The sequence below is a fragment of the Bombyx mori genome, chromosome 27 (genome assembly GCF_030269925.1).
Source record: "Bombyx mori chromosome 27, ASM3026992v2".
In the NCBI taxonomy this organism is placed as follows: Eukaryota; Metazoa; Arthropoda; class Insecta; order Lepidoptera; family Bombycidae; genus Bombyx; species Bombyx mori.
In genome coordinates, this window is record NC_085133.1 from 2,073,352 (window position 1) to 2,096,723 (window position 23,372).

The following is a 23,372-nucleotide window of genomic DNA, read 5'->3' on the forward strand; positions in this document are numbered from 1 at the left end:
TCCAGTTAGTATCTGATCGGCGTAAACTTTTATCCCAAGAACGTTTTCTTAGCAATGCCTTTGTCCCTTGTTATATCTTAATGTCAATAAAGACGAGTGTTTTTTTGTGTATATCTAGTAGACGCATAGATATTATCTACGATAAAAGCATATCCCTAATGATCATCATGATTCTTTATTTAAAATTGACACATTGAAGATGTTTTCCGAGCGCTATGACATGTCCTTCTTCAAACGTGGCTTGCGGAGAGTACTTTATGGTAGGCAGCGGCTTGGCTCTGCCCCTGGCATTGCTGACGTCCACGAGCGACGGTGACCACTTACCATCAGGTGGGTCGTATGCTCGTCTGCCTACAAAGGCAATAAAAAAATTTTTTTTTGAATCGGCACTGGCTTGAACATTTTCGATATTCAAGTATCAATAAATGATACCTAGCACACACACACGCGCGTCATTAATCCACATGATTATTGTACGGTTCGTTGCGCGTGATTAATTGTCGTGACGCAATCTTATTGCAGTAACAATTGCGCATCGTATATTGAAGAAACAGTATGTCATCTACCGGCTCGATGTATTTGTTTAACTTAAATTTATATGTTTTTCTGTGACTAAAATGAAACATTCGAGGCGGAGTAGGACTACATTTAAAAGACTGTTAGGTGCTTAGGTGGGTGGACGAGTTCACAGCCCACCTGGTGTTAAGTGGTTACTGGAGCCCATAGACATCTACAACGTAAACGCGCCACCCACCTCGAGATGTTTCCCCACCCTTCGAACCGAAACGCATTACTGCTTCACGGCGGAAATAGGCGGGGTGGTGGTACCTACCCGTGCGGACTCCTAAGAGGTCCTACCACCAGTGATTACGCAAATTAAAATTTTGCGGGTTTGATTTTTATTACATGATGTAGTTCCTTCACCGTGGAAGTCAATCGTGAACATTTGTTGAGTACGTATTTCATTAGAAAAATTGGTACCCGCTTGCGGGATTCGAACACCGGTGCATCGCTACACACGAATGCACCGGACGTCTTATCCTTTAGGCCACGACGACTACTACGACGACCACCAAAAGGATGGAATTTTACGGGAGACCGACCGTTCGATATTTTTTCCAACTTATTCGCTGGTAGCTTAAGAGGCTATTGCAGCTACGTGCGGACGTGTAGGTGAGCACACGGGCTCAACCTGGGAGAATTTGATAACACTAGCCCTAGCAAGAGCGGTGCTTAGCTTAATCTACCACAAGATCGGAATCGTGACCCACTAAGAAGTTCCGGCGAGAAACTCCGGCTAACCGAATTTTATTCTTTGGAACTTGAAACTGAAAAATTATCATGAAAATGTCGTTAGCGCGACTCAACCATCCGTTATCCTACGTTAGGTACTATTATAAAAGCTTTAAAAGTAATATTATGCTAACGGGAACAAAAGTGAAAGCCCTCTATTAAAGTTGACCTTGAAAAGTAAATTACTTTCTATTTATATTTGATATTAAGTCGATTTCGTTTAAAGAAGTAATTACCGATGACGAGATTTCATTTTTATACTCCATATAGGTACATATAAAGCTCACAATAAGCTATTTGTATCGTTTGAAGTAAATTGTGTATTGTTTGAAGGGCGGGGCAGCCGTTCTAACTATACTGAGACCTTAGAACTTATATCTCAAGGTGGGTGGCGCGTTTACGTTGTCGATGTCTATGGGTTCCAGTAACCACTTTACACCAGGTGGGCTGTGAGCTCGTCCACCCATCTAAGCAATAAAAAAAAAAAAAAAAAAACAAAAAAATTCTAGAAATAGTTGAATAGATTCACATAACTTGCTCTTTTGAGTTATCTTGTTTAACCAATTGAATTCCATTGTTCTGTGAATGTATTCATTTATCATTTTGCGACTATTATATTTAGGTATTAAACTAACACGCGCTGCAGTAAAAAAATGTTTCGTGTAATCGAGAAAAAAAAAGATGTTTTCCTTGTACCCGAATTCATGACGAGGTCAATTTAAATCATATTAAATTGCATAAGGACATTCAAAAACTAAATTATAATTAACCGAACTGGAAATTTTATGCTTATCTCAAACAATACACACAGCTTAAACACCAACGTTTGACGGTGTAATGGTGAAAAAAATAAAATAAAAAAGTAAATAAGTGTTCTTAAATTTATAGATAAGAATCGTCATATTGTTCTATAATTATAAACACTATATCGTGTAAGATTACGATCCACGATATTCACAAACGAACTAGACTCATAACGTTTTTACACGTTCATCGAATATGCACACAAACAGAGGTATTCTTTCAAGGATATTATTTAATTTAAATAAAAAATAAATGAAAAACAAATCTCTTATTCTTGATGCTTGTTTTGGTCATATTATATATAAGTGTGTCGTATCGATAAATTTCTCGAATGTCTTTTGTGCATAGATCGACTTTTCTATTCTGTTCTTTGTTTTGAATGTTAATATGATGAGTGAGTGAAACAATATAATCGTGCAATTCGAACGGATAATATTTCTAGCTAGAAGCACGTAATAAAATGAAATTGGAAGTGATGTGATGTTTGAGTTGTGATTTTGACACGGTAAGCGGATTACAGTTGGTTATGATGTAGGTACGTAATTATTGTAATATTATAAGAAGTATTGTATTATTACTCGTAATCTAAAATTGCAGGATTGTTTCTCAATATACAGATTATGAAATTTTAGCTTAATGTCGGTTTTGTTTTTAGCCGAATATGCTATCAGTCTCTCTTCCTCAGTGTCTCTAGCTTGGCCTTATTCACGGGTAATGGTCAACATCAGATGGCCCTAATGCCTTCGAAATAATTCAAACTCTAGTCGAAATCAGTAATCAGCAATCTCAAACTTCATTGCCTAATATCACCTAATATATTGTTTTAGTAAAACAAGACACGTCCACACAATTATCAGACCGTGCGCGTGGCAGTGCTTAGATTATATATTCAAATCAAATACAGCTGTATTCAACGCCTTTTATGTTAATACATACAAACCTTATCAGTTTTTATCAGCAATTTCCTACATACGTTTATTTATAATTTCAGCTATAGCTATCATTATAATTAGATATGTCAGTGGCTGTAATGAATACAACACCTATTGGATTTTGGTGTTGTTGTTTTTTTTAATAATTTATTAGGTAAACCAACAGCACAAAACAAACATATATATTAAAAATAGCTAAAACAATAACCAAACAAGTTTCCACCATCAATTTTTCCACCTAAACTGGTAGCCTTGAGAGGCTATGCCAGCGTAACCGAGCCAGTACGTGAGCTCATGGTGCTCAAGCCTGACGACGTTACTAGCACTAACCCTAGCAAGAGCAGTGCTTCGCAGAATCTACCACCGCATCGGAAACGCGACCCACTGAGAAGATCCGGAGAGAAACTCAGTGGGCTGTGTCTGTGGGTTAATTTGCTGGCCGAGCCCTTCGTCGCAAGCGACGGGTTCGTCGAGGACGATGACCGATTCTTGGGATTCCTAAAAGCACCTGTAGTGTCAACTCATGTCTCTATGTGTGGTGGTGGTGGTAAGCTACGGCGTCTCCTTTGACAATAAAACCATAATGATGTTCAAACTTATGATTTCAATTAATTATAGTCGAATTTCGACTATTGGGGGACCACTAGTTCTTGTATCCTCGAGAGGTTATAATAGAGAAGACTTATTGCTGGATATGAGTCAAAAATGTTTAGAATCTGCTCCATTTCCAATGAATATCCCTTTTCCAAACCAATGAATATAGTGACTCCGGTGCTTGTTCAACCGTCATTCGCCATCTTGATTTTCTCTGTCATTCTCTTTTCTTTTTCTTACAATTTTCTCTCACTCACATTTTAACGTTCCGTTCCACGCTTTCGTGATGCGTTCCGTTCTTACCAATCCTACATATTATTATGTAAATAATACGTTACTTTATCGTTTATGTCATCAGTGAACGGACCGAGAAGAAAGCTCAACTTTTGTTCAACCAAGAAGTCATGATCGAACAGAATCGACAACAACAGATGTTTGAGCAACAACTTCGACAGGTGAGTTGATTTCGGCTATACACCATAATTGTAACAAAAAAAGTCTGATGTGCCTGTTGGGATTTTGAGGACTCTCAGACACAGCCCACTGAGTTTCTCGCCGGATCTTCTCAGTGGGTCGCGTTTCTGATCCGGTGGTTTTTTTTTTTTTTTTTTCCTACCTATGCTGATAGCCTTGAGAGGCTATTTCAGCTTCACCCTAACGTTTGTAGGTGAGCTCGCGGGGCTCAACCGGAGAGTTGCTAACACTGACCCTAGCAAGAGCAGTGCTTCGCAGAATCTACCACCGGATCGGAAACGCGACCCACTGAGAAGATCCGGCGAGAAACTCAGTGGGCTGTGTCTATGGGTTAGTTCGCTCGTCGAGCCCTTCGTCGCAAGCGACGGGTTCGACGAGGACGGTGACCGGTGCTTGTGGTGCCTAAGAGCACCGTTAATGGATCAGGAGGATCCGTAATGACGTGCTTTGGGCGACGTCGACGGTTTACCATTCGGTCTACTGGGTCGGGTATGTAATTTCCAGCGGCTACGATGAGAGGGTTCTCATGTCGTGCCGCCTTCTCAAAATGGCGCAGCGATGCCGACTGTAGATACTTACTGACAGAGTCAAGCTCCAGGTCATCGTGGAGATCCACGTTCCTCAGGAACCATGGTGCTCCGACGGCTATCCTGCAGAATCGGGATTGAATAACCTGAAGGGGCTTCAAGTTGGTGCGGGCTGCGTGAGCGAACGCTACGCTTGCATACGTCATAACGGGGCGTATGCAAGTTTTGTAGAGAGTTACCTTATTACGGAGGGACAGTTTGCTTCGCTTGCAAAGCATAGGGTAGAGACGTCCTAATATGAAGGCGGCACGGTCGCGTACCGTTTTAATATGGGGACGGAATGTCATCCCTCTGTCGAGGGTGACGCCTAGGTATTTGACCTGCGAGGCCCACGGTATGGGCTGGCCAAAGAGAGTGACGGGGCTAACGGCGGAGGTGTTTGCGCGCCTATTAGGGAGTGGGATGCTCGAAGTGGTATTCGGAGGGCGACCCCTTTTGAAGAGCACCGCTGTGCTTTTCGTGGGGTTGATGTCGATGCGCCACTTCCGGAACCACTGTCCCATGGTGGCTACTGCGATCTGGAGTCGCCGATGAAGCAGCGACATCTTCCTACACGAGTAGTAGATAGCCGTGTCATCGGCGAAGAGCGCTAGATGGGTCTCCGGAGACCGGGGTATATCATTGATATACAAACTAAATAATAACGGGGAGAGCGCGGAGCCTTGCGGGACTCCGGCAGTCAGTTGACGGGGACGAGAACGAGTTCCCTCTACTCGATATCGAAACGAACGGTTCGACAAGAAGTCTCGTATGATGAGCACGAGTCTGTCTGGCACTCCCATGTTGTACAGTTTGTAAATTAAACCGTTGTGCCAGACTTTGTCGAACGCCTTCGCGATGTCGAAGAAGAGGGCGCCGGTCGGGATTTGTTTACGCCTATTTAGTCCTATCAGGATGTGCTCCGTGAGGCGGTGCACTTGTTGTACGCACGAGTGTTTAGAGCGGAATCCGAACTGTTCGTCTATGAGAAGTTTGTTCGCGGTAACAAAATCCCAGAGGCGTTTCCTAAGGAGCCGTTCGTAAATTTTTCCTATCGTCGGGAGGAGACTAATCGGACGGTAACTAGAAGTTTCGTTTGTCGGTTTGCCCGGCTTATGTATACCGATAACGTCCGCTTCTTTCCACACCGCGGGAAAGATGCAGTGCGTCATAGCGGCATTTAAAATTGTAGCCAACATTGCTATCAGTTGGACTGGCAAGAGTTTTAGCGCGCGGTTGCGGATGCCGTCGGAGCCGGGTGCCTTCCTAGGTTGGAGGTTGTGGATCGCGTCTCTAACTTCGTCAGTGGTAATGGGGGGTAACGCGTCCGAGGGCGGCAGGGAAGCTCTGCGCTCGACCTCCCTGTCGACTAACTCGGTGTGTTCGGGGTCCGCGTGTTGAGTGCTGGTGGTGCACTGCTCTTGCAGTGCATCGGCCAGCAGCTCAGCCTTGTCATCGTCATCGAATGCCGGTGGTTGGCCTGAAGGGCGTACGAGGGGAGGCATAGTAGCGGTAGTTTCGGATTTGAGAGTCCTAGCTAGTCGCCAGTATGCTTGGTGGGAGGGCGCGAGTTGTTCTAAATAACTATGCCAATTATCGTTACGCGCGTCACTTAGGCGGGAGTGGACTTCGCGTTGTAGACGACGCATCCGAATCCGGTTTGAATGCGTGGGAAGACGATCGTAGGCCCGGATTGCCGCGTTCCTAACTCTTAAGAGATTCCTAAGTTCGGAGGACAGTCTGATGCGGTGGAAGCTGTCCTCCACATCGACTTCTTTTGAAGATCTAATGATCGCGGAAGAGATGTGATCGGTAATGATGTTTATGGATTCGACGGTGTCCTCGGGGGATAGATTCGAATCCGGGCCGTAAGGGAGGATTGGCGGAGCGGCTTCGGCTAGGCACGTGCCCAGCTTATTCCAATCCACCATGGTCCTCGTAACAGTGGCTGGGTTGTGAGGGCGACCGAGCTGCATAAGGACAGGTCGGTGGTCTGAGTCGAGCTCTGACAGTGCTTCGATGGAACGTAAGCGCAGAGTTACGTTCCTAAGCAATGCCAGGTCTATAGTGCTCGGACGGAGCGCGATGTTATACGGATAACATGTTGGAGTTGGGGGACCGACTACTTCAAAAGTGAGGTCGTCTATAAACGCGTCGAGACGCCTACCGTTAACGTTCGTACGATGGCAGTTCCACCTAGTGTGGTGGCAATTTAAATCGCCTGCCAGGATGACGGAGTCTCCCATGCCAAACAGTGACTCGATGTCACTGCTCAGGAGGGGCTTGTCCGGGGGGAGATAAACGGATGCGATGACGATCGGCTGGTGTCCCGTCAGCGAGATACGGCACACTGACGCCTCGATATGTAAGAGCGAGGGAGTATCGAGAGGAACAACGTGCAGAGCCCGCCTATAGTAAATGGCAGTCCCGCCTTTGGAGGCGGTGAGTCTGTCATTCCTAACCATGACGTAATTCGCGACTTTCGGGTCACGACGCGAGGGCTTCAGACAGGTCTCCTGCACTAACAAAATATCTACAAGATTATCGCGGAGGAATTCGAAAATTTGATCGCGTTGCCGCGCGAGTCCGTTAGCATTGTAGAATGCTAACGTAAGGGAATACGGTTTTTCTCTACCTTTTTGCGCCATTGATTACCGGTAAAGAATTTTTATAACTTGCGAGACACGGACTCGTAGACGTCCATGTGATCGAAAGCGGCCGCGAGCCGCTGTTCGGGGGTTACCGACCTACGGATAGCATCTGCGAACGATCGCAGACGGTCAAAGTTTACCGCGGTGACGAAGTCGCGCACGAGCGCGAAGTCGTTGACGACTGAGGGTTGCGGGGGGCGGTACGCGGGCGCGGGGCGAGGTGCGAGCAGGGGCTGAGGCGCGTGACGTGTCGCAGGCGGGAGCTGGGGTACGTTTTGTGTTCCCTCCTTCGTATACGGCAGCGGTTTTTTCCACGCCGAGACGGTGGGAACCGCAGCCGGTACGAAGGCTGGTTTCGGCACTGAAGGCGCCGAAGTCTTTGGGTCGACGGTTCGGGGGGCTGGGTGGTTCAGGCGTTTACGCGGAGCCCTAGGACATCCGCGGTAGTTTGCCGGGTGCCCTTGCTTAAGGCATAGGACACAGCTTGGGGGTTCCGTCGCGGTTTCCCTAACACGCGAACATTCTGTGGTTGCGTGATCGCCGAGGCATTTCACGCAGCGGGGGCGCGCGTGGCAATTACGCGCTGAGTGGCCATAGAGCTGGCACCTGTGGCACTGCCCGGGAGTACCACGTTTATGGGGGGCTTCGATGGTGACCCCGGAGAGGCCGCATATCGTTTTGAGACATGAGATTCTTTTCTTTGCCTCCGGGGTTGATTCTAGCGCGACGAGAATCATATTGTACGGCTGTCTGCCGCGTCCGCTGTGCATCCGGTGCACACTAATTATTGGGAGGGACTGACCGATCAAATCCTCCTTTACGTAGTCTATGTCGAGTTCCTTGGGGACTCCACGTATCACTACGCGGAGTTCGCGGTCCTCCTGAAGAGCATAGGTGTGATAACCTATGTTCTCCTTTCGGAGGTAAGAAGAGAGGGCCCTATGGTCGCCCGGCGTTGCGACCTTAATCTGAATCCCATGCGCGACGTTACGCGCATGGGTATAATTAATTTTGTTGGCCTGAAGGGCCTGGGATACGCGATTCCACGCTGACTTCTCCTGGAGTATCAGCGGGGGCGGGACAATTGTTTTAGGCGCGGGCGCGGTTTTTGGGCGCGGCGGTGGGATTACGCGGCGGGCGGAGTCCGACTCCGGCGTTACGACTACCTGCGGTCGGGAGGCGGTCGCGGACTTGGTTTGCTTCGTCATGGAGCTCCGGGACTCCACGACGCGAGTACGCTTTTTACCGCGCGTTACAGTTTGGAACCCATCCGAGGTTCCGGGTTGAGGGCTAGTTGCGGACTCGAAGTCCATCTCCGATTCGGTATCGGAGCCTGAACTAGACGCTATTGAGGTCGCGACGGACGAAACTGACGTGATTGACGCGGGCGCGGGGGTAGCGGGGACGGGGGCGTTAGACGCTACGGCGGCGGCGTGCGTACGTGCGCTTGAACACGGACCGGCGGCGGGGCACGCGAGGCATGCCTGCGAGGCATGTTTGGCGACGGCGGCGAGAGATGCGGGGGTAGAATAATTACCAAATGAGGCCCTATAGGCTTCGAATTCGGGCGCGATTGACGGATATTTTTCCCGAATGAAGTCGATGAAAAGTTTTTCCTCCATCTTTACGTGATTTTCGCCCGGGGGGGGCGGCCCCGGGACTTAAACACGCGCTCGCCTTGCGGCGAGGCCCCTGCGTCGGTAACACTAAATTGGCCGAAGCGATTCTAGGAATTTTAGAAATTTTAGTGAATAGAATAATTAGAATAGAATTAGAGTGAATAGAACCACTGCACAGTTCCCGGGCGGCAATGCCTTGCAATTAGGCGCAGGTACAAATTCCGAGAAACACTTGGGCCACAGATGTGCCACGAACAATGATCTATTATCACCGGTAGTCACTTCCGACAAAACAATGAGCACGTCCACGCGCGTCGGTTGCTCAAATCGGAATGATCCGGTGGTAGATTCTGCGAAGCACGACTCTTGCTAGGGTTCGTGTTAGCATCGTAGTCAGGTTTGAGCCCCGTGAGCTCACCTACAAACGTTAGGGCGAAGCTAAAATAGCCTCTCAAGGCTATCAGCATAGGTAGGAAAAAAAAAGGGATTTTAAGGGGTAGAATGGAATCCAGTCGAATGGTCGATCTTATCTTTCGAAATGAGTGGCCGTATTCGAGCTGTGACGTCTAGAAACTGTTAATCACTTAATGCCAGATGGGTCATGAACTCGTGCCCACATTTAAAGCAATATAAAATAATCACGCGGAAGTTTCTCTATGTTTATAAATATACCTATAATTTCTAAACTATAATGGACAATCAATCGTGATACAACTGTAGTGAGCATTCAAAACGATAATTATAATGAATAAAAAACGCGAAATTAAATCGTTAAAATAGTTTTAATTATAGTCTAAGAGTCGCGAACGTCGAAGGGAAACGCTGAAATGTATCTTTTGCAGATGAAGATGATGCAGAATCAGCAGCCTGGGCCCGTCGAACAAGTGAAGAGTGGCCTGCTGAACGGAGTGGGGCCCGCGCCTCTAGCAGCCGTCCAGTAAGTATATCCACTCTTGCTGTAGAACTTTTAAGCACTTAAAAGCCTTGAAAAATCATTCATATAATTACGAGACGATCGTATTAGTGTTAGATAGAGTTCTAGACTGTCAGAGAGATCACTCGCGACACGTTGCCTAGTACAGAGAGTTCCCCAATTTCTGTGACAGGCTAGGCCAACAATCCCAACTCCTGCAGGCTCAGCAGCAACTGCTTCAGCAACAGTTCCACCAGCTGAACAACGAGGAGACCGCCATGAAGCTACTGCAGCACAACCTGATGCAGGCCAGGATGTCGCCGTCAGAACAGCATCTGCAGCATGCGCTGCTCGAGCATAAGCTGAAACAGCAAGTACGGAAACTTTTAAATTTCATAACCAGTAATTACATACAGATATTATATCGATTTCAAGTTTCTCGTGAATTTAGGTCTTTGTGTATTTCTACAAAGAAATATATTTATACTAGCTGACCTGAAAGACTTCGTAGTGCCTTAATCGATAAATAAAAGACCTAAGCTTTTGTATAAAATAAACCTAAAACAAACAAAAGGAATCTGTCCGACGGGGGACACATCAAAGGAAAAACAAAATTGTTATTTTTATTTGATTCCGAGAATTTTCATATTTATCTACCTTTTAAACCTTCTCTGGACTTCCACGAATAATTCAAGACCAAAATTAGCCAAATTGGTCCAGCCGTTCTCGAGTTTTAGCGAGACTAACGAACAGCAACGATTCATTTTTTATATATATGTATATAGATTTCTGATATTAGAACATGTATATTAAAGTATGGCCTTCCATAATGTGCAGGACTGATCAGAGTCATTGTTAAATTTGGTTAAATTTCGCTCACAAATTGCAATTATTTGTGATTTTATTTCCAGGCCCTAATGGAGCAGAATCTCTTAAACCAGCACATGCTGGAACAAACCGTCCAAGGTCAGGTGTTGATGGAACAACAAACCCAGCAGATCCTCGAACCGACAGTTTCGCAGAATCAGATTCAACCGAACCTCCTCAACCAGCAGCTGACCGCCGAGATCAATAACCAGAGTCAAGTCTTACAGCAGCAAATTATCCAGCGCCAACAGAACATCATTGCTCAGCAGGCAGCCGCCATCCAGCAGAAGCAGTTTGAAGAACAACTGACAACACAGGAGCACATCATGAACGCTCCCCAGTCCGTGGTCAACAATCAGATCCTAGATCCCTCCTTGCAGAACTTACAGAATATTTTAGCTCAAATCATTCATAGACCAGAAACGTTGCAAACAAGAAAGGAGTCTGAATCTGAAACCCAACCCCAAACTCAAGCGCAGACCGCGGTGCCACCCATGCAAACAGAAAACGAACAACTTCAGGAGCAAGAGCTGAAACAGAAGATGCAAAACTTGATAGGGATGCAGATGCAGCAACAAAACGTATCCATACAGCAGAACCAACAATACGTTCAGCCGATGTTGACGGCCGTGGATCCTGCTATATTCGCTCAGCAGCAGCAAGTGGAACAAGCCCAGCAGCAAGTCGCGCAAGTGCAGCAGCAACTCAATATGCAGAAGCAAATGCTGGCGCAACAACAGTATGCGTTGCAGCAGCAAATGCTTAACCAACAGCACCTGTATATCCCCGGACAGACGCTCTCCCCGCAGCACTTGAGAACGTTGCAGCAGCAGTATTTGGCTCAGCAAGAGTGGCAGATGCAGGCGCAACAGAAGTACATAGACCCGCAGAATATTGCGTATTTGGCCCAGAAACAACAACTAATCGGTCAGCAACAACAGAAGATGGAGGAGATGTTGCGAGCCCAACGGCCCATGTACCAGAGACAAGCGTCAGAGCAGAGCCAGATCAGTTCCACCACAGACGTACACGACCAGCAGATGATGATGCAGGACTATCAGAAGCCAGCCCTACAGCAACAAGTGTCAGTCGATCAGCTACAGTACCAACATCAGTATTTGGATCTGCAGAAACAAACTCTTCAGTCTGAGGACCCCTACCACCACAAAGTGCATCAGATGCAGGGGCAGTCTCTTCCTCACAATTTGCAAATGGCGCAGAACTTCAACGTTGTCCAACAGGACAGGCAGATATCTAGTCACGAGGGAACGCCCGTGCAGAACTATACTTCGAATCCCCTGCAGATGTACCAGCAACAAAACCAGCAGATGCAGATGATGCAGTCGTCTATTCCGTCCTCAATGGCGCAGACCATGCAAGATAATGTGCAGAAAATGAGCGTCGCACAAAGTATTCCTCAACAAATGACCCAGCCCATGCACACGCAGTCCGTGCCTCAACCGGTCCAGTCGATGCCTCAGCCCGTGCAAGCGTTGCCTCAACCGAACCAACCCATACAGCATTCCATCTCGCAGCCTGTTCAGTCGCTCCCGCAGTCCACACAGGGGATGCCGACGATGCAGCCCGCATCCATGGCTCAGACTATGCCAATCCAATCCATGCCTCCGCCCATGCACTCAGTTCCGCAGACCATGCAAACTGTCCAACAACCCGCTCAGGTCCTGCCTCAAAACGCTACGATCTCCCAACCTTTGTCGCAGCCGCAGCAGGTTCCATCCATCCCGCAGTCCCAGGCCATCCCGCCAACGCAACTCATCAGTCAGCCGATACAGTCGATACCGGCAGCCCAGTCGCACCCGACTCCGGCGCATCCCCAGCCGATCCCATCCCATCCCGCGCCGCACGAGTCGGTCCCCCAGAGGTTGAACTTGGAAGAGACCGGCTTCCACGTGAACGGTGGTCAAAAGGAGCAGTTCCTAACTCCAATGACGGACGTACCCTCCAGCAGTGTACCCGCAGATGCAGTCAGACAGCCAGAGTTGGGTTCCGTTGATGAGAAACAAGCTGACACACCAGCCGAAGGTAATTTTTTATTTATTTATTAGAAAATGCAGGCGGGTATCAATTTTTCTAATGAAATACGTACTTAACAAATGTTCGCGATCGACTTCCACGGTGAAGGAATAACATCGTGTAATAAAAATCCAACCCGCAAAATTATATTTTGCGTAATTACTGGTGGTAGGACCTTTGTGAGTCCGAACCACCACCCTGCCTATTTCAGCCGTGAAGCAGTAATGCGTTTCGGTTTGAAGGGTGGGGCAGCCGTTGTAACTATACTGAGACCTTAGAACTTATATCTCAGGGTGGGTGGCGGTATTTACGTTGTATATGTCTATGGGCTCCAGTAACCACTTAACACCCATCAAAGCAATAAAAAAAAGCTTCATGATACTACATACTTAACGACATGTAAACTTTTACTAGGCACAGCCATTTCATCGCCGGTAACCAACGAGAAGAAATCTCGCGGCTCGAAGAAGCGTTCCCGGGAGAAGGACAAGCTCCCGAAGCTGACGGTGCTGGAGGTGAACGAGGCCGGGACCGGGGTGGAGTGCCAGCTCGAGTCCAAGTCCAAGACCGTCACGTTCAAGTTCGACGTCACCGATGTCAACCCGGAGGAGATCGCCAGCAATCTCGTGAGTCGACGCCCCGTTTCTCAATCTCTATTTCTATTGCTTAGGTGGGTGGACGAGCTCACGGCCCACCTGGTGTTAAATGGTTACCGGAGCTCATAGACATCTACAACGTAAATGCGCCGCCCACCTTGAGACATGAGTTGTAAAGTCTCATTTTGAACAGTACAACGGCTGCCCCACCCTTCCAACCGAAACGCATTACTGCTTCACGGCAGAAATAGCCAGGGCGGTGGTACCTACCTGCGCGGACTCACAAGAGGTCCTACCACCAGTAAAGTCCCTCTCGGGTGTTTTAATTAATGAGCCCAGTGCAGCAGTACATGTTAGCGTGTTGCAGGTGTCGAACAACCTGCTCCCGGAGTGGCAGAGCGCGACGTTCATGGAGCTCATCCGCGACATCGTGCGGCAGCTCATCGCCGACCCCGCCGCCACGCCCGTGCTCAGCCACGCGCACCACTCCGCGCTGCGACTCAACATCGATAAGGTACGACCGGCAGAGTGCTGCTCCATTCTATATATTCCGTATCCTATGGTCGAATCATAACGAATATTTCTAAAGACTCTTTGGCGGGAACGCGAGCAGTGAAGTTGTGTGATTTGTTTTATTTTGTCTATTTAGTGTTTCTTCAGGTTTAAATGTGTAATAACGGTGGCTTATTAACTGTTTAATATCTGTGTTAGTGCACAAATGTGGGAAAATGAAACAAAGCCGCTGAACGTAACTTCTCGGGATCCCCCAAAAGATCAACTGAAAACGTCTCAGTAAATGACCACTATTTTACTGAGATTATATTTCATCCCATATCATCTCATCTCATTTCATTTCATAATATCATTTTTCATATAAAAAAGTTTTCATTAAAATTAGAATAAGACTTGACCTAAAGGTCTTAGTTACCAGGTCATAAAATCCTTAAAAAAAGATTTCTAAACTTCAACTTGATTGCTACTGTTTCCACAGACTGATTACGATTCAGAAACGACTGAGCGAGAAGAGAACCTGACGGACTCGAACCAGGACAACTCGGAGTGCACCACGCCGACCGCGAGCCACGACAACATCGCCGCGGAACTGGCGTACGATCCTCCCGAACAGAAGACTGAAACCCAAGCGGAACCGCGGGCTGAACCCGCGCCCGAACGAGTCGATACTCTCGCCAGGAAGATCAGCACCGCCTCGTCTATAGGCTCCAACCAGTCGGACGGCGGATCGACGGCTCCTGAACGGTCCGGCAGTACTGAGTCCCAGAGCAGCGACCGGAAACCGTTCAAACCCACAAGGAAGATATCCAGATTTCTAGTCAGTCCAGTAGTGGACCGCGGGGAGAATCTACCCGAGGAGAAGACTGTGATACCGGAGCCTGAGAGACTTCAGGATCTAGCCAAAGAACTGAGGGAGGTGCAGGTCAATGGCCTGCCAGAGACACAAGTTCCTACCTACCAGCCCGAGAGGGTCGAGCCAGTACCGGAACCAGTTACTAGCATACCGATGTCGGTACCGGTATCCAGCGTGCCCATCCAGAATGTCATCAACCCGATGATGCTGCAGCCCAATTTGACGACACCCCTGCAGATTGCAACGGACAGTCCTCTGCTTGGTCTAAGTCAAGCGGGCACGCCCATGGGCAACGACCTCGGCCTTAATGTTCTTGGAGCCGGCCTGGTCGACCCCGCGAGGGCACCGGCCACCCAGAACATAATCCCAACACCCGGGGTCGCTGACACCATGCCTAATGCTGAGAACATACATAGGATGTTACTCAAACAGAATATTATGAAGTGAGTTGTCTCATACTAGTAAACTCTGTGCTTTAGAATAGGGTTAATTTTTTTGTCTCCTATAAGTTTGTGTAACACAGGAGAAAGTCCTAACTTAAGGTCGTTGAATGGGAGTGATTTACTTATTTCAAAGGATCACTCCCATAATATTGATATTAAAAAGCTTCTAATATAAATATAAAATAAAAACAAACAAAAAACAACATTAAAAACCAAGCTAAACGAACAAAAAATTATCTTTATGTCGAAATTGACGATCAAACTAGCCCATAGACAACCTGCTGAGTTTCTCGGCGAATCTTCCAGTGGATCGCGATTCCGATTAGATGGTAGATTCATTTATTGGTAGTGATAGCTCTTGCCCTATTAAGCTACAACCGAATATGTAAAAAAAAACACATTTATTTATTTTGATTTTCTTGCAAAAGATACATATTATAAATGGTTTTTTAATGCTTTATATTGTACCAATACAAAAGTAAAAACAAAATAGACGCAAATTAAAAAAATGTTATTAAGTAAGAGTAATAAAGAGTTGACACATGTACACCATATTCAAGACAATAACTGTGTTAATTAGAAATGAAAATTATGAAAACTTAAGCTCGCTCTGAGAACTGTAATATAGTTTTGTATATAGAATGTTGTCATGTATTCCAGTCAGCAACAGAATTTGTCCGGTCCGAATCTCTTGGGACTTCTCAATCAGCCCACCTTCCCGCAGCCAGACTTGGGTCTCCACAGCACCATACTCAATAACAATCCACCCGGTATGTATCAATGCTCACCTTGTCTTGTTAGCTTTGTTCAACTATTTAAAGGAGTATGTCTGCTAATTTAGCGTATTGCTTTGAAAATCATATTAATTTATATATTGAGTATACGCTGCACTAACTGTAACGCTCGTGGAACTAAAGTTGTCTCATGTTTGCTCAATCGTCTCTTGTGTTCAGTTAAAGTGACTTAAGACGATTCCTAATCTTTTGACTGCCGCGTAGGTTACCGGTGCCCTCCGTGGCGCTCTGACGTAATTATGTCGACTTCTGCTACTAATGCCCCGGAATATCTAGTAGACCCTGGGAAAGACGAATCCGAAGATACTAAGAATGAATCTATTTCTAAGTTATCTAAAATACTTACACATAATAACAAACAAAAGAAGGCCAAGTTGGACAATCTAGGTGCTTAGTAACAGAAATCGACATAATTACTTCAGTGCGCCGGGTAGGGCACCGGTGACCTACACGGCTGTCAGGGTGTTAATGAGTCACGGCACACGTCTACCGGTCGTTATTGTATCGATCACATTCGCGAATAACAGCTTATTTATTTAATTGATAATAGAACACGCTGTACATAAGTACGGCAGGAGAACAATGTAAAGCTGCTTTCAGACTACACTATACTATAGTTCCATATAGTATACTTAGCTAATAATATATAGTATAGTACAGTGTGAACGTGTCCATAAGTTTTTTTTTATTGCTTAGATGGGTGGACGAGCTCACAGCCCACCTGGCGTTAAGCTGTTATTGGAGCCCATAGACATCTACAACGTACATGCGCCACTCACCTTGAGATATAAGTTCTAAGGTCTCAGTATAGTTAAACGGCTGCCCTTCAAACCGAAACGCATTACTGCTTCACGGCAAAAATAGGCAGGGTAGTGGTGGTACCTATCCGCGCGGACTCACAAGAGGTCCTACCACCAGTAATTATGCAAATTATAATTTTGCGGGTTTGATTTTTACTACACGATATTATTCCTTCACCGTGGAAGTCAATCGTGAACATTTGTTGAGTACGTATTTCATTAGAAAAATTGGTACCCGCCTGCGGGATTCGAACACCGGTGCATCGCTCAGCACGAATGCACCGGACGTCTTATCCGTTAGGCCACGACGACTTCAGAATATATTATATTATGGCGCAGTCTGAAAGCGGCTTAACGTTTGCACTTTAAAAGCTCGCAAATAATCGAATGTCGCCTGATGTGAATGTTTTAGTACGTTAAATATTATTAATGCGATTGTGTCGTGTGGCGACTAACCAGCGCCCGGCGTGGTGGGCGGCGTGCTGGGCCCGCAGTACCCGCAGCAGTACTACCCGCCCATGCTGGCCACAGCCAACGATCTCCTAGGTGAGCTGCCACGGGCCGCCACAGCCGACTCGTATGTTCGCTCTTTGATATAAAATCCCACATGGTCGTCGGGCCCCGAACTCTGCGATTCCCTGTGCAATGTGAACCAGAGATATTCACTCTTATATACGACGATTAACTGAAATGTTATGGCAAACAGCTGACATACATGCGTGACTGTGGCGAACCATGGCGATTGGCAATCACTAATAAAAAATAATTATTATGTCCCCAATTAAAATTGAAAATAGAATTTTATGTCGGTAATTTAACGGTTGGGTCCGCTTCAACAACTGCAACCTCATCCTTTAGTTTCATTGTTATTTTTAAGATTAAACAATTGTTTCTAAACAAAATGATACTGTCACGTGTTAGTGTGATGGGCCACGTCATTACGGATTTTCCCGATCCATTAACGGTGCTTTTAGGGACCTCAAGCACCGGTCACCGCCCTCGCCGAACCCGTCGCTTGCAATGAAGGGCTCGGCGAGTAAATTAACCCATAGACACAGCCCACTGAGTTTCTCGTCGGATCTACTCAGTGGGTCGCGTTTCCGATCCGGTGGTAGATTCTGCGAAGCACTAGGACCAGCGTTAACAACGCCTCCGGACTGACCTCGTGAGCTCACCTACACGCTAGGGTAACGCTGATATAGCTTCCCAAGGCTATCAGCATAGGTAGGGGGAAAAAGGGGTGGATGTAATCTTAATGTTTTTTTAGCTCAGCAACAAGTCCTGCAGACGTCGGTCAGTGGACAGCTGGGCGGGCCGCTGCTGGGCTTGGGACTTCCTCTCCAGCATCAGAACATCGGCCTGGCCCACAACTTGGCGCTCAACCAGAATCTAATGGGGCAGAATCTTACGCACAATTTGGGTATACACATATACTGAATAAAACTAGTTTAATTAATTTTTACACGTTATAATAAACTTGCCTTGCGGTTACACCCATGTCAACCAATTTTTTTAATTTATAAATAATGACGCGTTTATAGAGTATACAACAGTTGCTTGTGTTCTCTGTGGTACATAAACAACTATAGTAGAATTATTTTGTCCGTGCAGTTTGGGTCATAAAAAATCGGAGCGGTGAAGCGAGTATTCTGCTCTCTCTTCCACTCACGAGCCTTATGGACGGGCATAGTGATGCGCATTATTATTGTCGATAAGCGTTATCGATAGTGTATTTAGTTTTGTAATTTTGTGGGTTAGTGATAAAAATGAAAGAAAAAATCCGTAATCGAACACTTACACCACATATCGCCGCAGCAAGTTAACGAGAACGGCAGAAATTAACACTTTGTAACTTGTCGGGATCTATTCTTATTTCAGTGAAAAATGTTACCATATTGTTGATAACAATACGTGTAAATATTATTTTGAATAAATTCTGCCGTTTTGATACAAAACAAAGGAGTAGCCATTGTGTCACTAAAGAAATTCAGAGAACGAATGCATAAAAACACATTTCTCTTCATTTCATTTCTTCATAATTTGCAGGTAAGTACAAATGACTCATAACATAACAATGTCTCACCACCTTCCGTATACCACCCCGCCGCCGTGTACCTGCCCTCGATGACTCATTTGTTTCTATCGATAATGGCGTTGCACTCGCGCAATATGCTCGCCGCCCTAGCCGGGTTATGTTTTATGACCCAAACTGCGCGGACAAAATAATTCTACTATAGTCAGTATGTAGATAGAACCTTTATTATGTGAAATCCGTTAACACTGGTGTTAACTATAGCAGATGTCCCTGTGGTTGCGGCTGCCCGGGTAATAATCATTACTGAAATACAAAGTCTCAAATGTATACAGCCAAATCTATTAATGTATTTTTGCGTGACTAAGTAACGAAGGTTTGATTAAATAATTATTAAATAATACATTCAAGCCAAAACATCTCACATGATAATAGTCAATCCAACTACTACCAATCAATGATCTCTGCCTTATTACCTTAAAATTCTTTGATATTTCTTTTGTTTCATGTGTTGTGGGTAATGCAAAGAGTTGAATACGTTAGGACGTAATATTTGTACATAAAAAATTTAAATAACACTTTCCTAACGTTTTCGTATTTTGTGCAGGTTTAGCTGGGCAGAACTTGTCGCTAGGCGGGCAGACCCTCATGGGCGGGCAGAAGCTGGGCGTGGGCGGACTGGTCGGACAGAATCTCTCGCAGCTCGTCGCGCACCGGGCGGTCTCACTCGCCAGGAGGCCCGTCGACATCGACATAGGTGGGTGACGTCACGGGGGAGGGGGGGACTGCGGGCGAAAATATATGTTTAGGACTACTTTCACCATGTTATCAGAGCCAGAACATAAGTTCAAGTATTTAGATATAAAAAAAACGGTACCGATGCAACTTTGTGTAATGTGAATGAAGTGAAACTTCTTTTTGGATGTGTATTGGTATGTGGTATGTGGTGTTGTGGTTTTCTTAATTTTTCATCCTTAAATCAGATAGCTCTTGTAATAGGGAATGCTGTGTATAAGAGATGCGACATCTTCAACATTTATTTTATATATATTTTAAATTATAAATCGAAAAATAAATATTTTATATATATATATTTTTTTAAATACTTCACTAAAATATTGGACGCTACTCGTTGCTAACGCTCGCGCTGGCTTGTAACAGGTATGGAGGGCCGCGCATTCACTCTCTCTCTGTCTCTTTCTATTCCATGGTAGCGATAAACGTTTAACGCTACCTTGTTGGAAGTCACATTAGAAGTTTTACTTCAAAAAATGTGAATGTGATGTGGACTACAACGTGTATTACACACGGACATAATTGTTAATAGACATGCTTTAACAAAAACGGACTTTAAATAGAAAAAGAAATATATTCCAAAACAAATTAATATACACTAAGAACAAGAATCATCGAAATCAGTAGGCGTGATATTGAGTTATTGAGTTATTTATCTATTTGTCGCGCACGTACTTGATGCAAATTTAAGACTTATATGGTTTTCTCATGGATACCATTATCAGAACTGGACTAAATTGAAATGGGACCACACAGGAAGCGTCAGCTTTCTAATAAAAAAAAAGAATCATCAAAATCGATTGACCCAGTCAAAAGTTCAGACATACAACAAACATAAAAGAAACATAGAGTCGAATTGAGAACCTCCTCCTTTTTTACAAGTCGGTTAACAAGAGACATTCGGTCTGTCTGCAGGCATGAACAACGTAAACTCTACGGGCTCGTCGCAGCCGAGCACGCCCAACAAGAGTCACTCGTACAACGACTACATGATCTCCCTGCAACACAAGTTGGCCTCTATATCGAACAGCGTAAGTTACAATATCCTATAGTATTAGGTTTTTGTGATTATTTCACATTTTTGCCAGTTTAGGTTATTATTATTTTTTTATTGTTTAGATGGGTGGACGAGCTCATAGCCCACCTGGTGCTAAGTGGTTACTGGAGCCCATAGACATCTACAAAGTAAATGCGCCACCCATCTCGAGATGTCTCAAGTATAGTTACAACGGCTGCCCCACCCTTCAAACCAAAACGCATTACTGCTTCACGGCAGAAATGGGCAGGGTGGAGGTACCTACCCGTGCGGACTCACAAGACGTCCTACCACCAGTAATTATGCAAATTATAATTTCGCGGATTTGAATTTTTATTACACGATTTTATTATTCCTTCACCGTGGAAGTCAATAGTGAACATTCGTTGAGTACGTATTTCATTAGAAAAATTGGTACCCGCCTGGGATTCGAACACCGGTGCATCGCTCGACACGTATGCACCGGACGTCTTATCCTTTAGGCCACGACGACTTACTTATGTGAATCACCTATGCTTTGCAGAAACATATCGTTCTGTGAATTTAATATAGCCCCTTGAGGTTACTAGAATTGATAGGAAAAAATAAGTAGATACATAGACAAGCTATGGAAATCCCATAGATATTACTACTGGAATTCATGTTTACAACGTTCGGCTGGCGGTGGACACGGGGGGTGGAGGTACTTGTATGGATCAAAGTACTGCTTTTTTTTTTGAATGATTACTTTAAAAGATACGTTGATTATTTTATGCGTTAATCAGGGTCCGGTGTCTCCCGGCTCTCCGCTCGAGTACAGTCCAGCGTTGTCGCCAACGCATCGACAGCACACGCATCATTTGGCTAAGGTATGTATCATTTTGATTTAGAGGCAGTCATGACATAGAAGTTGCCAAACGATCACCAGCGCCCCGAGACTGGAGTACCAGCACTTTTTTTTTTTTAAAAACGAGATGGGTCACCGGAGCCCACAAACATCTACAACGTAAATACCGCCACCCACCTTCAGACATGAGTTCTAAGGTCTCAGTTTTTACAGTACAACGGCTGCCCCGCCCTTCAAACCAAAACGCATTACTGATTCATGGTTGAAATAGGCGGGGCGGTGGTACCTACCCGTGCGGACTCACAAGAGGTCCTACCACCAGTAATTACGACAATTATAATTTTGCGGGTTTGATTTTTATTACACGTTGTTATTCTTTCACCGTGGAAGTCAAACGTGAACATTTGGTACGTATAGAAAAGTTGGTACCCGCCTGCGGGATTCGAACATTGGTGCATCGCTACATACGAATGCACCGGATATCTTATTCATTAGGCCACGACGTCTTCACTATTCGGTCGGTTCACTAAATGCTTTTAGTCTTTATAATAAGTTGAATAGTAGATCACGGCTTGGATTTACTTCTAGCGTACTGATGGCCACGACCGACGGTATGCTCATTAGCCTACAAAGGCAATTTAAAAAAATGTATAAAGTCGCTGGAAATATGGTACTATATACACGCAGAAGTATAATTTCTTAAGATGGTAAAGGGGCATGTCATGACAGATAGATAGGCAGCGACTTGGCTCTGCCCCTGGTATTGCTGAAGTCCATGGGCGACTGTAACCACTCACCATTAGGTAGGCCGTATGCTCGTCTGTCTACAAGGACAATAAAAAAAAGGGATTTGTTTAATTTTATTTTCTGTTCCAACAGTCTGACGTAGAGGCGAGCGAGGTGCATAAGTCCCGCCACGTGTCGCAGCTAGCGGAGCTGGACCACGAGCTCAGCAAGATCAGCCTCCACTACAAGCACGCGCCGCCCAAGGTAGCCTCTCTACTGCTGGTAGCACCTCTTGTGACTCCGCACCAGTAGGTACCACCACCCTGCCTATTTCTGCCGTGTAGCAGTAATGCGTTTCGGTTTGAAGGGTGGGGCAGCCGTTGTAACTATACTGACCTTAGAACTTATCTCAAGGTGTGTGACGCATTTACGTTGTAGATGTCTATGGGCGCCAGTAACCACTTAACACCAGGTGGGCTGTGAGCTCGTCCACACATCTAAGCAATAAATAAATAAAAAGCCCGCCTGAAAACTGCTCAGTGACGTCATGCCGCCTATAACTTATCCTCAGAGTAAATCTTCCAATTTAGTAGCTAAATCTCATCAATGAGTTCGCTGAGGCTCACAAAGGTAATGTGAGTGCCACGTACTTTGATACATGAGTTCGAAATTTGAGACGAAAGTTCAGAAACTGATGTAGCTAAGTGATAAAGGAATAAATGCACATAAGCGTGTGACGTGTGAATATTTCTTCATGTAATTTAATTATAATTCGCTGTTTTCAATATAATGTTTGAATGAACTGTATTTAACTGTTATCCGGTCATCGTTCTCGGGCTCGACGAGTAAAATAACCCACAGACACAGCCCACTGAGTTTCTCGCCGGATCTTCTCAGTGGGTTGCGTTTCCGATCCGGTGGTAGATTCTGCGAAGCACTGCTCTTACGTTCGTGTTAACAACGTCGTCAGGATTGAGTCCCGTGAGCTCACCTACTAGTTAAAGATACGCTAAAATAGCCTCCCAAGGAAAAAAAAACTGTTAAAGTATTTAGTAACGTACCCCCGTGTCTTGTTGCAGGCCGTGTTCATACAACACAGCGCCGAGGAGCACGACCTGCTGTCCAGCGACACCGACACGCCCGTCAACGCTTACGAAGGTACGAACTCTTGTGATACGTCTTGGCGCCGGTGGAGGGGGGAGGGGAGGGGG

General features: G+C 45.6%; 1 protein-coding gene across 11 annotated transcripts in view; it reads left to right on the top strand.

Moving 5' to 3' along the window:
• Positions 1-23,372, top strand: part of LOC101738244 (serine/threonine-protein kinase Wnk) — a 72,385-nt gene that overhangs the window by 44,057 nt on the left and 4,956 nt on the right. For 10 of the 11 annotated variants that reach the window (XM_038021020.2, XM_038021015.2, XM_038021018.2 and 7 more), the window contains 15 exons: positions 3,982-4,078; positions 9,776-9,870; positions 10,040-10,220; positions 10,758-12,756; positions 13,162-13,373; positions 13,711-13,857; positions 14,335-15,152; positions 15,813-15,922; positions 17,206-17,292; positions 18,014-18,166; positions 19,386-19,535; positions 20,489-20,604; positions 21,374-21,457; positions 22,315-22,425; positions 23,241-23,319. In XM_038021020.2, coding sequence (XP_037876948.1) covers positions 3,982-4,078; positions 9,776-9,870; positions 10,040-10,220; positions 10,758-12,756; positions 13,162-13,373; positions 13,711-13,857; positions 14,335-15,152; positions 15,813-15,922; positions 17,206-17,292; positions 18,014-18,166; positions 19,386-19,535; positions 20,489-20,604; positions 21,374-21,457; positions 22,315-22,425; positions 23,241-23,319 — 4,439 coding nt within the window. The remainder of the gene's footprint in view (positions 1-3,981; positions 4,079-9,775; positions 9,871-10,039; positions 10,221-10,757; positions 12,757-13,161; positions 13,374-13,710; positions 13,858-14,334; positions 15,153-15,812; positions 15,923-17,205; positions 17,293-18,013; positions 18,167-19,385; positions 19,536-20,488; positions 20,605-21,373; positions 21,458-22,314; positions 22,426-23,240; positions 23,320-23,372) is intronic. The other variant, XM_038021019.2, reaches the window with a different exon arrangement.